Source organism: Lissotriton vulgaris, chromosome 2_1, assembly GCF_964263255.1.
Source record: "Lissotriton vulgaris chromosome 2_1, aLisVul1.2, whole genome shotgun sequence".
In the NCBI taxonomy this organism is placed as follows: domain Eukaryota; kingdom Metazoa; phylum Chordata; class Amphibia; order Caudata; family Salamandridae; genus Lissotriton; species Lissotriton vulgaris.
Genome location: NC_141687.1, coordinates 2,111,987,690 through 2,112,002,820, shown reverse-complemented (window position 1 = coordinate 2,112,002,820; position 15,131 = coordinate 2,111,987,690). Strand labels below are relative to the sequence as shown.

The window sequence follows — 15,131 nt, the reverse complement described above, 5'->3', positions numbered from 1 at the left end:
TATTCTTCCAGTACAAAATACTATGTTTAGACTGACCTTAAAACGGTTCCCACTTTAGCAGTGTGTTCAGGCCCTGACTGGCCACTGGGCGTTTTGGCGTGCTACCAAGGTGGGGGCTGATTTCACTGCAGTGGGGCTGATTTCGTTGGTGGGGACCTGCGTGTGCTTCTAAATAAACAAAGCAAAATGAATAGGTTTAAGCACACGCAGGTCCCCCTAAACAAAATCAGCCCCGGCACCAAAATGCCCGGTAGCCGGTCCGGCCCTGGGTGTGTTGTATAGTACAGTACACATCCAAAGTAAGAAAGGTTAGGATGAATAGAAGTATGTCTCTTTTTTAAGGCCTGCTTTCAAGTGCCGTTAATATATGGCACAAAACCCTGTCTACAAGTGTTAGCAGATAAGGTTTTGTGTCAAAAATCATGGGTTGCTGCATGGAAACTCACCTATACCTCCCATGGAATGCAGCCTTGACACAGAGTGACGCAAAGTAATGCAAAGCGGCGCTTCGCACTGACTTGACTTACCTTTTCTTACAAACCAGCGCAAATACCAATTTGCATTGGTTTGTAAATCCTGAAAAGGATTTTGCATCGGGTCTGCGTTATGAAAGTAACACCAACAAGATACAATACTGCTGTAAATCTGGCTCCTGATTTCTCCTTTTGTCTCTGTTTTTCCGTCTTTCTGATTCTCCTTCACTTCTAGTCCCACTTTTGAGCTTTCCTCTCTCTTGCTCCGGAACAAGTTTGTTTAGGAAAAATATATGCTGGTCCCCATATAGAGTGGCAGAGGGTCCCACCTGTAGCCACCAGCTCAGATTAATCTGCCAAGCAAGACACCTTCAGTGCCTAATTGATTTGTATCTGTCAGTCCTTCACTGGGACATACCTCTGAAAAACAGCAGATGTGTTTACAGTGTGTCCCACTGTCACTGACAGAGAGGACAGTGGGTTCTCTCTGCGCACTCCAGGTAAAAGGAAGTCAATGATTCACAGGCCTTTATATGAAAAATGTTAAATGCATTGCTTTCTCAAAGTTATGTGGACTTACCTTTTAGCAGAGCAGTTAAAATTGCCATTTCAATGTCTTGCTGCCCCTCCGAACCCATACGGAAAACGGTGATCTACAAAAGAGAAAACTGGAGTTGGAGATTTTATGGAAGGCGGAAAATGATATCACTGATGGAGTATAGAACATTGTAGTTATTGTTGTCGTGGTGGGTATTTTGCTGTTCTTATCATCATCATTATTATTGTAACTTTATGTTGTTGTTGCTATTATTGTTAGAACAATAATTATTATTCTTATCATCTTTATGGTATGAAATGGAGAGTCAGAGACTGAGAAACGGATCTGTCCAATTACTGAAACCACCAGTTTGCTGATTTCTCTGAAGAGGTTTTGCTGCTTTGGAAATTAAGGGATCTCTTATGATGGCAGTCGGATGGCTGCCGACCGACCAGCGGCAGCAACAGCTGGGCCGGCGGCGGTCATCCGTCTGCGCTCGCAACCCAGAAAACAGCCGGTCCCATTAGCATGGCGGTGACGACTGCGGCGGTGAGATTTTCCGCCCGCCACTTTTCTGCCAGTAGCAGTCCGCACGCTTGCCTGGTGGGCGGAGCTGGACCGCTAAAATGGGGCAGGTGCAGGGCCAGGCTCCGCCGGCATGATTATGATGCCGGCAGTAGCCAGCCTTCCCGCTGAGGTGGAACCCCAATGGAAAGGCATGTGGAGAATGTCCCTGGGGGCCCATTGCGGGCCCCCATTGTGTTTGGGGGGTGTGGGTGCACTGGAGGGGTACCCATGGTACCCCCTTACATGTCCCTGTAGCAGGTGGCAGGCACTGTGCAGTGTCTGCCACACAGTGCAGGGATATGCTGGGCATGCTTTTTTAGACATCACAGCGGTGCTGCTGGCAGCGGCAACTGCCGCAATGTTAAATGGCGTGATTGCACCGCCGCAGTCAGATTTCGACTGTGGAGCATACTTATTGGACCCGTGGTTATTCTGCGGTCCTAGCGGGCGGTGTTTTACCGCTACCATGTCGGTCGGAGTGATTTTCCGACCGCCATCCTGATAGACCTATAGTTCTCTGGCTTTTAAACTCATGCTATCAGAATCAGAATAAGCTTTCTTCAATTTTAGTCATATAAAATCACAAAAGCAGACATAACACATAAAAGAAAATTACTATTTAGACATTATTGAGTCTAGATGTAAACATACAATATATCCTAAAAATTCTTTCTTCATAACATTTTAAAAGTACACATAGCCCAAAAAGTTAAAAGGGGAGATTATTATGCAAAACTTGTATCACAAATAATTCAGTCTCACATATTTTGATTAGTTCCAGCTCCCAACAGGGGTTAAACATTTAAACCTTTTCTGGCTCTGAGTACACTTTTTTAAAAAAACGGCCATAGCTCCAATACAGCAATCACTGTGTAAAAACTGAAAATATTAAATAGCTGGTCGACATTGCCTCCAACCCCCTGACTTTAGTAGAAGCAAAATCCATATCGATCTCTCCTTTGTATTAAATTTACAGAAAAGAACCATATGTATTGTTTGATTGTGGAGATAAGTCATCACAAGGGCGGCAGCATAATACCCTAGACCAGTTATTCTCTTCTGGGTAACTAATTAATCGGTGAAAGTTCCCAAATCTACTCATGCTATATTTCCATCCAACATTAGCTCCAACAGTTTTGTATGTAATTCATGTTTTCATATATTTCTTAAGGGGTATATTTATTGAAGGTTTTTTGTGCGAAAGAGGCACGTTCAGACACCGGTGCTCTGTACAGAATCACTTGGCTTGTTTGTGATGGTCTTAAGACCGCCAACTGGTCTTTCTCATCAGACATTCATATAGATTTATGTATAAAATAGTCCAATATGTTTATTTCAAAAACTTGTTCCATAAAACATAAATACATTATAAAACACAGCAATAAAAATATAAAAGACATCATTTGATTTTTTTGGCTGGCAACCAATCAGAATTTGGACATAAGAGCATGAACTGAAAAGGCAAGCTGCCCATTCAGATAAAGTGCATCTCAAATAGTACATAATGATGTATCATAAGGTATGACTAAAAGAAGATGCATACATTATAAAACACAACATCTAGTAAAAGTCTAAAAGTCATCATATAGTTCTATTAAAAACAATTAAACACAGTTTGGACGTAAGTTAAAATTTAAAAAGCAAACTGTTAATTCGAGAAAAGTTCATCTCGAGTGCTTCACATTGATATATCTCAGAATATAAATCAAGGAAGAGAAAGGGACAGTCACGTTTAGAGTATAATTTTATATTTCTATAACACTCTCTAACATCACATATTTGTGTACAAAGGTGGCACATACAAGCTTGCCTTTAGATCAACATGCAGTGCGGTTTCTTCGTGATGGTATAGCATTTGGGTATATGAAAAAAAGGTAAACATACTTAATCACATTAAAGTTAAAGTTGTTGCTCTGAGCTATCAAATGGCTTCTGGAGGTATACCACAAGCTGTCTTCAAACTCTCCGAATATCTTTTCCATATGAGCCATGCAGTATGCAGATATTTGGAGACCGCAGTTACAACTACTTCTTTGGTATCTGACTGCAACATTCTGAAAGCCGTTTTGTGCTGCCTGATCCCTAGTAATCCATACTGTGGTAGTATCCACTTTTTCCGGTGGAGTCTGTACGTCTTGCAAAAAAGTTAGAAAATGATGTGTGTCCTCCGGGGCAAGCCTGCTGGATGGGCAAATACTAGACAAGCTCTGATTGCATCCCCAAGTGGCAATGTCACTGTGAATGGGTAGGGAGCCATATCTGAACTTTAAGTACAGCTGCTTTGGTAGGGTACATAATATCATATCAAACACGTTCTCATAGGCTGGGCCTGTTTTGTGGTCAAGGAATCTCCCAATCAGACTACCAGATTTACACCGCTTGAGCTCCTCGCTTCAGAACTGGTTTCTGAATCTCTCCTTGATCTGTTGCTTTGCAGTGCTAACAGATTTGGCTGGGTTATCCCAAAGTGTGTGAAGGTTTTGAGTATAAAGTAGATTCTTGATATAGCCCAGCCAAGTGACCCCTTAAGTGGCCCCTATTACCTGAAATGTTTCTTTTTTTTATTTCAAAATATTTTATTTATAAAGAAGTGACAAAAAATAGAAGGAACAAAATACAATAAAAGTGATACAATTGAAACAAGAACAATATACAATCAGGGGCTAAGATTGAGGTGTAAGCAAAATAAATGCATACAATAATAAAAATAGCCTATTATAGATTACAGAAGCCAATTAGGTGAAGGCTACCAACAAAGCACTAAACAAACAAAAGTATCACTATCAAATTTGAGGTGAGGACAGGGGAGGAAATAGAATAAAGGAAGAGGAAAGAAAGAGAGAGCGATAGGAAAGATGAAAAGGGGATAGAGGACAGGAAAGAGAAAAAAGAAGAAGAGAAAAGAAGAAGGAAAAAGAAGGATTCCCACATGACTAACCCCACAAAAAGACAACAAGAAAAACACAAGACACCAGTTAGACAGACAAATCAAAAGGAAACTGAGCGACCAAACCTTTTGATGACAAATCCATATACTCATCCAAAGGTTTCCAAACCCCACTAGAAATAGAAGGAGAGAGATGAGCTTGATCAATCGAAGTGTGAGCGCTGCGCAAAAAGGAGACCCAAGCCCACCATGTATGATAGGAAACCGAAGAGAAGGATTTCCACTCCATAAGTATGATTTTCACCGCAACAGTCAGAAGAAGATCCATCAACTGCAATTCCATTGGATCTAAGGGGAGAGGAGTGAGGGCAGCCAATGGACCCAATAAAATTAAAGGGAAAGAGAGTTGGAACTCAATACCAAAGATAAGAGAGAGGTGTTTATGGATGAGGTTCCAAAAAGGCTGAAGCAGGGAACAATCAAAAAACATATGTTGAAAATCGCCCACCCCCAATCCACAGCTCCAACATAGATTATCATCTTTAAGATTGAGCGAATGTAGACGCACCGGCGTCCAATGAAGGAGATTAATAGAGAAAAATTTAGACTGCATCAAAGATGGGGCGATTTTGTTGCGAAGAGAGAGTTTACCAATTAATTGCCAAGTATCTGAGGAAATATGATCCGTAATGTGCTGATCAAAATGATGTAACCATTTTTGTTGAGCAACCGTCTGTGTGGGTAGTGAAGATAAAAATGTATAAATCTTGGAGGCTACGTGACCAGATTTAATCCAGATATGAAAAAGTGAGATGGTAGAAGAGGTAGGATGAAGACGTACCTTAGCGAGGGCCACTTTAATTTTAAGAAAAGTATAAAAATCAAGGTTCGTTAAAGAGTGTTCCTGAGCCAAGGTGGAAAAAGGTAATGGTTCATCAGAAGCACCATAAAAATGCTTAACAAGAGAGATTCCTTTAGTTGCCCAATATGACATGAGGCTGGGAGTAATGTTGAGTTTTATTTTAGAATTCCGCCAAATAGACGACCACCTAGTTTTATGTAAAGGAATTGCCACTTTCTTATCTATTTTCCTGATCGCAGCAATTTTGTCAAGAATTATAGAACGAGAAAACAGGATATGTAAAGTAGATGCGGTGCAAAAAGAGGCAGTAGGCAAAGGAAATGCTAAGTCCTGCTCTATGAGCAACCAAGAAGGAACATGCAGAGACGGAGGAGAAAACCACAAAGCACCTTGAGAGGCCAAAAAGGCAGTTTGGTATTTTTCCCAATCAGGAAAATTGCAACCTCGCATATCACAAGGACGGCGCAAAAATTTGTATGCAATTCTAGCACGTTTGTCATTCCACAGGAATTTAGATGTCAGAACATCAATTTCGCGAAAAAAGGAATCTGATAATTTAACCGGAAGCATGGATGAAACAAAATTAATAATCGGTGTGATCATCATTTTGAGAGTCTGAAGGCGCCCCCACCAGGAAATATGTTTTGGAGACCATGTATCCAAAAGACGACGCATTTTAAGGAGAGTCTGGGATTCATTATAGGCAGTAGTGGCATAAAGAGTAGAACAGAAATAAATCCCTAAGTATTTCAGGTGTGTGGACTGCCACTTAAAGCCCGCAGAGCCCATATGGGAAGGGAAAAAATAGGCATTCAAAGGGAACATTTCCCTCTTATCCTTATTTAGGGTATAACCTGAGACCGATGAGAAGAGGGAGATGGTATTTGAAATAGCAGGGATTGCCAAAGCAATATCATCTGAAAAAATAAGGACATCGTCTGCGTAGGCAGCAGTTTTAATACAGTGAGGTCCGAAAGAAAAACCTTTAATATCAGGGTGTAATTCAATTAATCGAAGAAGAGGATCAATAGATAATAAAAATAAAAGTGGGGATAAAGGACAACCTTGTCTAGTGCCCTTACGAAGATTAAAAAAGACGACTTAGCACCATTAACTCTAATGTTAGCTTTAGGTTGGGAATACAAGGACATTACCATGTTAATGAAAGAGTCGCCAAGGTTGTGTGCACATAAAACAGCGCGAAGAAACGGCCAAGAGACCTTATCGAAGGCCTTTTCCGCGTCAAGGGCCAAGGCCGCGGCAGGAAGTTGAGACCGTTTAGCAGTACCAAGAATATGACAAAAAGTGCGTATATTGTCTCGTGCAAGACGACCTTTCACAAAACCGGTTTGAGAAGGATGAACAAGATGAGGGATAAAGGATTCCAATCTTTTGGCCAGGATTTTAGCAAAAATCTTAGCTTCCATGTTAAGAAGAGAAATAGGACGGAAGTTTTTGGGATCCGAATGGTCTTTCCCTTCTTTTGGGATCACTACTATAGTAGCTTCAGCAGCAGTACCTGAAACAGACCCATCCTTAACAAAAGAATCAAAGACAGATTGCAATTTAGGGACAAGTGCAGGGAGAAAAGTTTTATAAAATAAAATAGGGTACCCATCAGGGCCTGGGGCCTTGCCAGAACGAGTAGCTTTAATTGCGGTAATAATTTCCTCAGGGGAAATTGGCTTATTTAAAAAAGTACGATCCTCTTCAGAGACCGACTGAAGCGGGACCGATTTTAAAAAGGCCTGACATTGGTCAAAAGAGGATTGATTCGAAGGAGTATATAATTTATTGTAAAAATCACGAAACACTTCAAGTATTTCCCCAGTTTGGAATTTTTTAGAACCCGAGTTGTCAGTTATGGAAGAAATTTGCGAGGACTTAAAAGAGAAATCCTGGAATTTTAATGTAGCAGCCAAAATCTTCCCAGCTCGATTTTTTAACAGTAATTTTTTGGATTTTTGCGCTTGTACTCCAATATGGGCCCTTTTAGTAACAATAGTATTATATTTGTATTTTAGTTGTTTTATTAGTTGTAAACAAGATGAATCCTTAGATTGCCTAAAGGTGGCTTCTAGCGTTTTAATTTGAGATGCTAAATCTGTAAGCTCCTGTTTTTTGATTTTTTAACAGTAATTTTTTGGATTTTTGCGCTTGTACTCCAATATGGGCCCTTTTAGTAACAATAGTATTATATTTGTATTTTAGTTGTTTTATTAGTTGTAAACAAGATGAATCCTTAGATTGCCTAAAGGTGGCTTCTAGCGTTTTAATTTGAGATGCTAAATCTGTAAGCTCCTGTTTAAGATCCGAATTCCGTTTGGACATACATTTAATGACTTGACCACGAAAAGTGCATTTAAACGAATCCCATAGAACGATTGGGGAAGAGACAGATCCTTCGTTTTCATGGAAAAAAGTGTCTATAGCCTTGGAGAATTCATTAACCTGAGAAGCATCATGCAAAACTTCAGTATTCAATCTCCAGGAACGAGCACGTGTTTTAGGGGCAAAGGATGATAGCGTAAAAGTAACCGCAGCGTGATCAGAAATCAAAATAGGATGTATAAGCGGAGAAGAGGAAGATGAAACAAGAGAAGAATGCACAAGGAGATAATCAATACGAGAAAAAGAAGAATGAGGCGAAGAAAAGAAAGAGAAGTCACTACCAGTGGGATTATGAAGACGCCATATATCTTGAAGCTGAGTAAGAGAACATATGTTAAGCATTTGTTTGTGGGATTTAGGAGGGCGAAACTGAAATGCAGAATTCCTATCTAAGAGAGGGTCCATCGGTAAATTAAAATCTCCGCCAACAATAAGGTTTCCAGAATGCGGGGTGTCATTTAATTTTTTGGTAACTGCTTTCCAAAAAGTCGGATCATCAACGTTAGGAGCATAGATATTCATCACATAAAGATGATGATGTCCATCCGACAATTTAGATAACAGCCAACGACCCTCAGAATCATGATCAGAAGAAAGTAGAGATAAACCAGAATTCTTCGAAATTAATGTAACAACCCCATTGCGTTTGCCAGAGGCATCAGAACAACAAACATCCGAAACCCACTCCTTCTTCAAAAACAACGCCTCTCTGGTAGTGACCTTGGTCTCTTGAAAAAGGACCAGGTCAGAAGACAAAGATTTACAATAATCTAAAATTTTTGACCTCTTCACCGGATGATTCAAACCCTTAACATTAAGGGACAATACATTTAAAACCGGCATGGAAGTACATACAAATAGAAAAAAGACGCCATGGGTGACATAGAAACAATCAACCTCACAGAGACAAGGAACCAACCAGTAAACATAAGAAACGAAGAAGGAGAATCAATGTGGGGAATCCGAAATAGAAAGAAAGAAAGAAAAAAAGAAGAGAGAAAAGAAAGAAGGGAGAGAAGAAGCAGGAGGGAAGGCCTAAAAAAGACCAAATTCATACTAGGGAGAACGTGGAAAGGACAGCAAGGGACCCGTACGAGGAGGAAAAATAATTGATATCAATAGCCCAAAAAATATACCTAACTGATGGCAGTAGAATAAGAACTGAGAATAATCAAAAGTAGCAATGAAAATCAGCTTAATAATGTAAATAATCAAAATGTAAGCAAGAAATGTATACAATCACAATGAATTGGTACTGCAATATCAAGAGTTATATCTATACTAAGTAATAAAACCAGACAATCTGATAAGAAAACAAAAACAATGTGGTAAAGCATGAACAATAGACGAATGCATGAAGGTAAATATGTACATCCTAGAAATAAATATGTAATTAATGAACAATCTATAACTGTATAAAATTAACAGTATGTACCTGAAATTAAAAATGTAGGAACATATGGACATATAAGAAAAGAAAGGAAGAAAATAAGAGAATAGAAAGAAAGAAGAAATATAGAAAATGACTCATAGCAAAAAAAGAAGGTAACTATTAGTAATAGAATAGAATCCAGAAAAGAAAAACTGACTTGAAATGCGCATTGACATGAAATATAGACTACAAGGGCTGGAGACAAGCGAAAGAGAAAAGAAAATGACATGTAGAAATAAAGTAAACGACATGACTCTTGACAGAGAAAAAGAATAGAGAAAGGAGAAATGGTAAGGAGAGGAGTACAATAGAAGATCAGGAAAACTATAGAAAAATAAATAGGAACCATAATGGAAAGAGAAACAGAGAGAAATCTAAAAAGTAGAAAGCCAAGAAAGAGGGATATAAAAAGGAGTCAGTGCGGACACAAGGAGAACAGAGAAACTCCAGTAACAGAGTTAGAGGTTAAGATCTAAATATAAGCTCAACAGGAGATAGGAGAAAAACAGGCATATAGAAAACCACAGCAAGAAGAAAACAAGGAGACAATTCAAGTGCCCGAGGCACCAGGTTCTTGCGATGCCGCTCTTTAAGTCTCCATCTCTATCTCCAACTGATTGTCCAGGAATGTAGCTAAGTCAGCCGGCTCATCGAAAATTCTGGAACGTCCTTTGTAAGTAATGCGGAACTTCGACGGACCAGAAAACGAAAAGGGAATGTTCATGTCAGAAAGACGTTTCCGAAGATTAAGGAAGCCCTTTCTCCTGATGACCGTATCTCTGGCAAAGTCCTGAGAAATTGAGATTCGATGACCTTCCCAGACGACCTGTTTAGCTTTCCGCATATGAGAAAGAATCTGTTCAGTATGTTGGTGTCGCAGTGGCTTAAAAATTATTGCTCTTGGCTGGGTTGCTGATTTATACCGAAACGTTGGAACACGATGTGCTCTTTCTATCTCAAATTCTCTCTGGAATGAGATTTGCAAGGTGTCCGGAAGCCAATGAGATAGGAACTCAATCATAGACGAAGATGATTTCTCTGCATCCTCCGGCAGACCAAAAATGCGTAGGTTAGATCTACGATTACGGTCCTCCTGCTCAGTGAGATCTCTTCGCAATTCCGCCATTGAGCGCTCCAAGTGGCTGAGGGATCTGGATTGTTTCTGCATACCATCCTCTGCACAACTGATTAGTGATTCCGTAGCAGACACACGAAGAGAGAGGGCTTTAAAATCGTTTCGAATAGCAGACACCTCCACTTGCAATAAATCTGTATTAGTTTTCGTTGACTGCGCAATATCATGCACTTCATTAAGGCGCGTTAAGATTGTGTCCAGAGTGGAGTTAGTATCTGACTGAGCAGACTCAGGCGTAGGAGACAATGACTTAAGTCTCTTAAGCGAAGTGCCAACATCTTAAGAGTCTTTGTTGTTTGAGGAACGACCCATATTTGCAGCCATGAAGGAGCAGCCCTCAAGAAAAATACACAGTCACTTGAGGAGATGAGGAGAGCAAAAACTGCGTAGTCTGTCCCAAAAAAGAGAGACAACACACTGAGCTCAATGGGCGCCAAGTAAATAATATCAGCGGACTTATATGCAGGGCAGGCAGGTACTAAAGTAATGATAGAGCCTCAAATAGAGCAGGAGGGCTTAGCAAAGATTTGTACTAAAAAGATGTACATCAGTAAGAAATAGCAGCACTGAGAAAAACAGCGCAAGAGCAACTTAATATCCAGCCAAGCAGCAAAAAAATAGCAGAAAAAAGAAAGAAATGTTACCAACTTTAGGCATCGTAGAAGAAATGTCCTGGACAGCCACCACAACCGGCAATAATGTATCCAAGGCGGCGCTTCTGAAGAGAAAAGCCAGCCGCGTCAGAAGTGGGAAAATGGCGGCCGCCCGTGAGGAAATCGAGCGTCACAGGAGCCTGACAAAGAAGTCATTCAGCTGATGGCAGAAATTCCCAAAATCGCCGTCAAACAACTCCCTGCATATTCCGCTGCAGAAGGATGCCGTTTCCGCACACATGGGCAATCATAAAACGGAGAAATTAATCCTACGGGACACTCTCGTCTCGGAGCTCAAGCGCAACACGCCATGCTGCAGCGGCGCGCAAGCCACGCCCCCCGTACCTGAAATGTTTCTGAGTGGATGTCTATAGGGTTTTAGTTCTGCGATGGACCAAAGGCAATGCCAGAACATGGGGCACATTGAAGTCACCCAAAATTGTCAAGAGGGCCTCTGCCGGTAGTGCCTTTATAGGGAGTTTAATGGAATTTAATATAGCTGACTGATTATTAGTGCTCACTGGCCTGTTATATACATTGACCACATTAACACAAGCATTATCTGTGCTGATGGAAAGGCCAAGTATATCAGGTGAGTACTCTGCAAGCTTCTGAATTTTGCATTGCAGTTTTTCACCCAAATAACTAGATCCTCACCCCCCTGGGACGACCTTTCCCTTGCGAGGTAGCGTGGCAGAAAATGTTGGAGTAGCCTGACCTGAAAGTGGGTTCACCACACTACGTTTCTTGGAACGCACACATTTCCTAAGCATGTCAATGGAAGGGCCCCAAGCAGGGACTCAAAGTTTTGATTTCATCTCAGTAAGGTTCCAAGAAAGTACATGGCACGAGACCGGGTCTTGAGCTTGTAACCAGGGAATGCCGAAGATGTTCAAGTGGCAGTTTGTTACTTGCTTCCTGGGGGAGGAGTGGGCCATATCTTGGGTTTATAGCTGATAGATGCTGTGGTTGTTCGAATGACAATTAATTTCGTACTTCCTGGGGTTGAGGAATGGGCACTGCCAATAGTCGGGCGGATAGAAGAAAAAAAAATGGAAGAGTGTTGGTAAGTCAATCCTTCTAATTGAGCGGGGAAGACGGATTCTTAGTTAACAAACAGGGTTGTACATTAGCTCCTCAAGAATATAGGTCATAAATGACCCAGAGGTAAATGACTATGCAAGCCACTACTTTATATTGTACAGGTAATGATGGGAAATAGGAATTCATAAAAGGCATTGGAGAATGCAGGGTAGGACTACCTGTATGCCGTTACTAAGGCTTATTATTCTGTTTTCATTATGTAAATAAAAATAAGTGTAGGAGATGAAATGTTTTCCTTTTCTTCCCTTTTAGGTCTGGCCTTAAGACTTGGCAGCTTCATGTTTTCCAGAAAGTTCATAATAAAAATATAGACAATAAGGGGGGATTTTAGTCAACAGCCTCTATCCATTGGGCTGCTGACATATCAACCAAATTGTGCTTTCTCCCACTACAACATACAGTAGAGAAAACTGGGTCAGCCTACTTCAGTCATTGGATACATTTACTTTCAGTACCAGCATTTTGCTAGTGCTCATGGATATATCCACCTAAAATGTCCCCAATGTTAGAATTATGAAGATACTTTTAAATACCTATGCCTGCTAGTATCTCTGTATAGTAGGATGTCATGAACTACTACAATAAAAATCAAGTAATTTATTGACATCATCAATATTGACTCATCAGTAACCAGCTTTTATCTATTTATTGTATATATAAAATAAGCACAAATCATTAAAATATCAAAACTGTGCATTCAAAATTATATGCTGAAGCTAAACTTCCTCAGCTTGGTAGGGTCATTCGAAAGAGTTTCCATGCTTTGGCATCTGATTTGTGAGGGGCCTCCAGTAACGACTCAAGCTTCATAAGGCTGCAGGCTTATGAAGATTTCAGCTAGATCTGACTCAAGTGGGATATCTAGTAACCACTTGAAGTACTGCAATTTTGTGAGGAACAAAATTGAGGAATTTACATCTGACTCTAGAGATACCTCTAGCGAGAGAGAGAAAGAGAGAGAGATATGAAACTGTATTTTAATTGGGTAAAGCATTTATAAGTACCAAAACAGTTGACAAGTCAAAGACACAACATAATAAAAATCACACTCCAATTTATAAAAAAAGAAAAAATGTAATAATAAAATGACACCAATATGACAAAAATCCAATAAGGGGTTCTGAGTTTATGAATTTTCAAAGATTTAAGTAGAAAAAAAAAGAAAGAAAAAGAAAGTGCCCACTCTAAATCAATGGATACGGTTGACCGTGACTGAGGTGTAATATCAGGTCGACATTCTTGGAGCCTTGGTCGAATACAGAAAGTGGATTGGTCCCAGTGAAAGTCAAAAAGTCTAACCATTTTCTAAGTCCTACTTCAGAATGGGACTTTGTCACTTTTAGAGGAGAAAAATTATTTGTGTGTAGGCTGCCACTGAAATTGTAGTCACCGCAATGGAACTGAACGCTGGACATCAGAAACAGGTTGGTTCTGCTGGAGCTCAAGAGCTTTTGAGATTTCTTGCTGACTTTGTTATCTTCTTCAGAGGTGCAAAGATTGCCACAGAGGACACAGTTGAAATTCAGTTCCACACTATGCAATTGCCGGTCAGATACATTTCCTGGCAGGTCCCGCCCGAACTCTGGAGGAAAGGTTTACAAAAGTGTCCCAACTTTTGCCTGGTGCCCAAACAGCCACAGAAGTGCACTTATAACCTCTGGACCTCAGAGAAGGCACTTAGAGACTCTTGAGGTCAGATAGAAGCGAACAGGAACAAATGAATTGAGGATTACAATGAGGTCCTTAATGCCCTGGGTGCTGAAACCCACCAAGAACGGAATGCAGGAGCGCATCTGGATGGCAGACCCACAAAAAGGTGAGCAGCGACGTGGAAGTAGCAAAATGGTAGAAATTGCAGGAAGTTGTCTGGGCCACTGCAGAGCTGAAGTGGGCCCTGCTCATGACCCAGTGAGAATCAAGAACATTAACCGTAGCCCGGAACACAGCAAACATATGGGAAGAGTTGGGCCGAGTTAGCTGTCTGGACAGGGACACACTGCCACAGAGTACATCTGGTGAACTGCGGGCACAACACAAGAGACACCCTTTAAGTGGATGAGCCTTTGCGGGTGCCAGACTGATACCAGCTATGCTGAGAAAAGGAGAGCTGACTTAAAATTGAGTGCTGGTGATCCACGCTGATGACCAAGTAGATGGCACCTCGCATATGCTAGGCAAATGAAAGGGTGTGCACCTGGCTACTGGTCTAATGAAATGGGGGAAACAATTCAGAGATCAGCTAAGCTGAAATTGGTAATTTCTCCCATGTATCCCGTAAAGAAAATGAGAGATGCACCAAAGCTGTTGGAAGAAGGTGACAACGGTCCTGTGTAGAAGCCTGCCAACACATTTCTCTGATGAGCATTGTAGGCAAAACTGAACAACAATACATTCCTTGCCATAATGTAAGGGGATTGTGGTCTCAAGTGACAAACAGAGATTCATGACAATATTGTGCAGAGCTGCCTGATAATTTGGGGAGAGGCAATTCCTATCATTAACAGTTAGCTGCCTGCACTACAAAACAAGGAATCTGGTTTGCCAATGCTGACTGGCCACCAACTGTGATTGCTGCTGCACAGAGCAAACTAAGACTCATGTAGAACAAGCAACTCACCGTGGGCCATTGGCACAGGCAATAGCCTGTTGTGAGTGACTAGGGCACACCAACAAGGTACCCCCATTGGGTCACCCCTGATCTGCAAATACAGGCTTATCGGAACCTAAACCATTTGACACTAGGAGCACAGTCAAACAGATGTACCTATAGAGCATTTAAGGCAGCCTGGACTACTGTACAGAGAGAGATCTGGGAGGACACTGACAGGAAAACTCTCATAAAGAGCATGCATCTGAACCTCAAGTCTTCAGATAAAAAAACATACACAGACTTAACTTGGAGTTGGACAAAATAGCCTCAAAGATTTACAAACAAGAGTGCTGCCTAACTAAGTCAGAGTAAAGAATATCAACAACTGAAGATGAGCTTTGTGAAGATAATTAGAAGCTGCTGAAAATGGTCCAAGCCCTCTCTCTCATAAAGCGAAAAACTATGACTTGAAAGCACAGATCGCAGTGTAACAATCTGT

General features: G+C 40.9%; 1 protein-coding gene across 1 annotated transcript in view; it reads right to left on the bottom strand.

The window, feature by feature from the left end:
• Nucleotides 1-1,111, bottom strand: part of LOC147733785 (transient receptor potential cation channel subfamily M member 1-like) — a 220,837-nt gene extending 219,726 nt beyond the window's left edge. The window contains exon 1 of the mRNA XM_086958380.1: nt 1,054-1,111. Coding sequence (XP_086814506.1) covers nt 1,054-1,111 — 58 coding nt within the window. The remainder of the gene's footprint in view (nt 1-1,053) is intronic.
• Between the last annotated feature and the right edge of the window lie 14,020 nt (nt 1,112-15,131).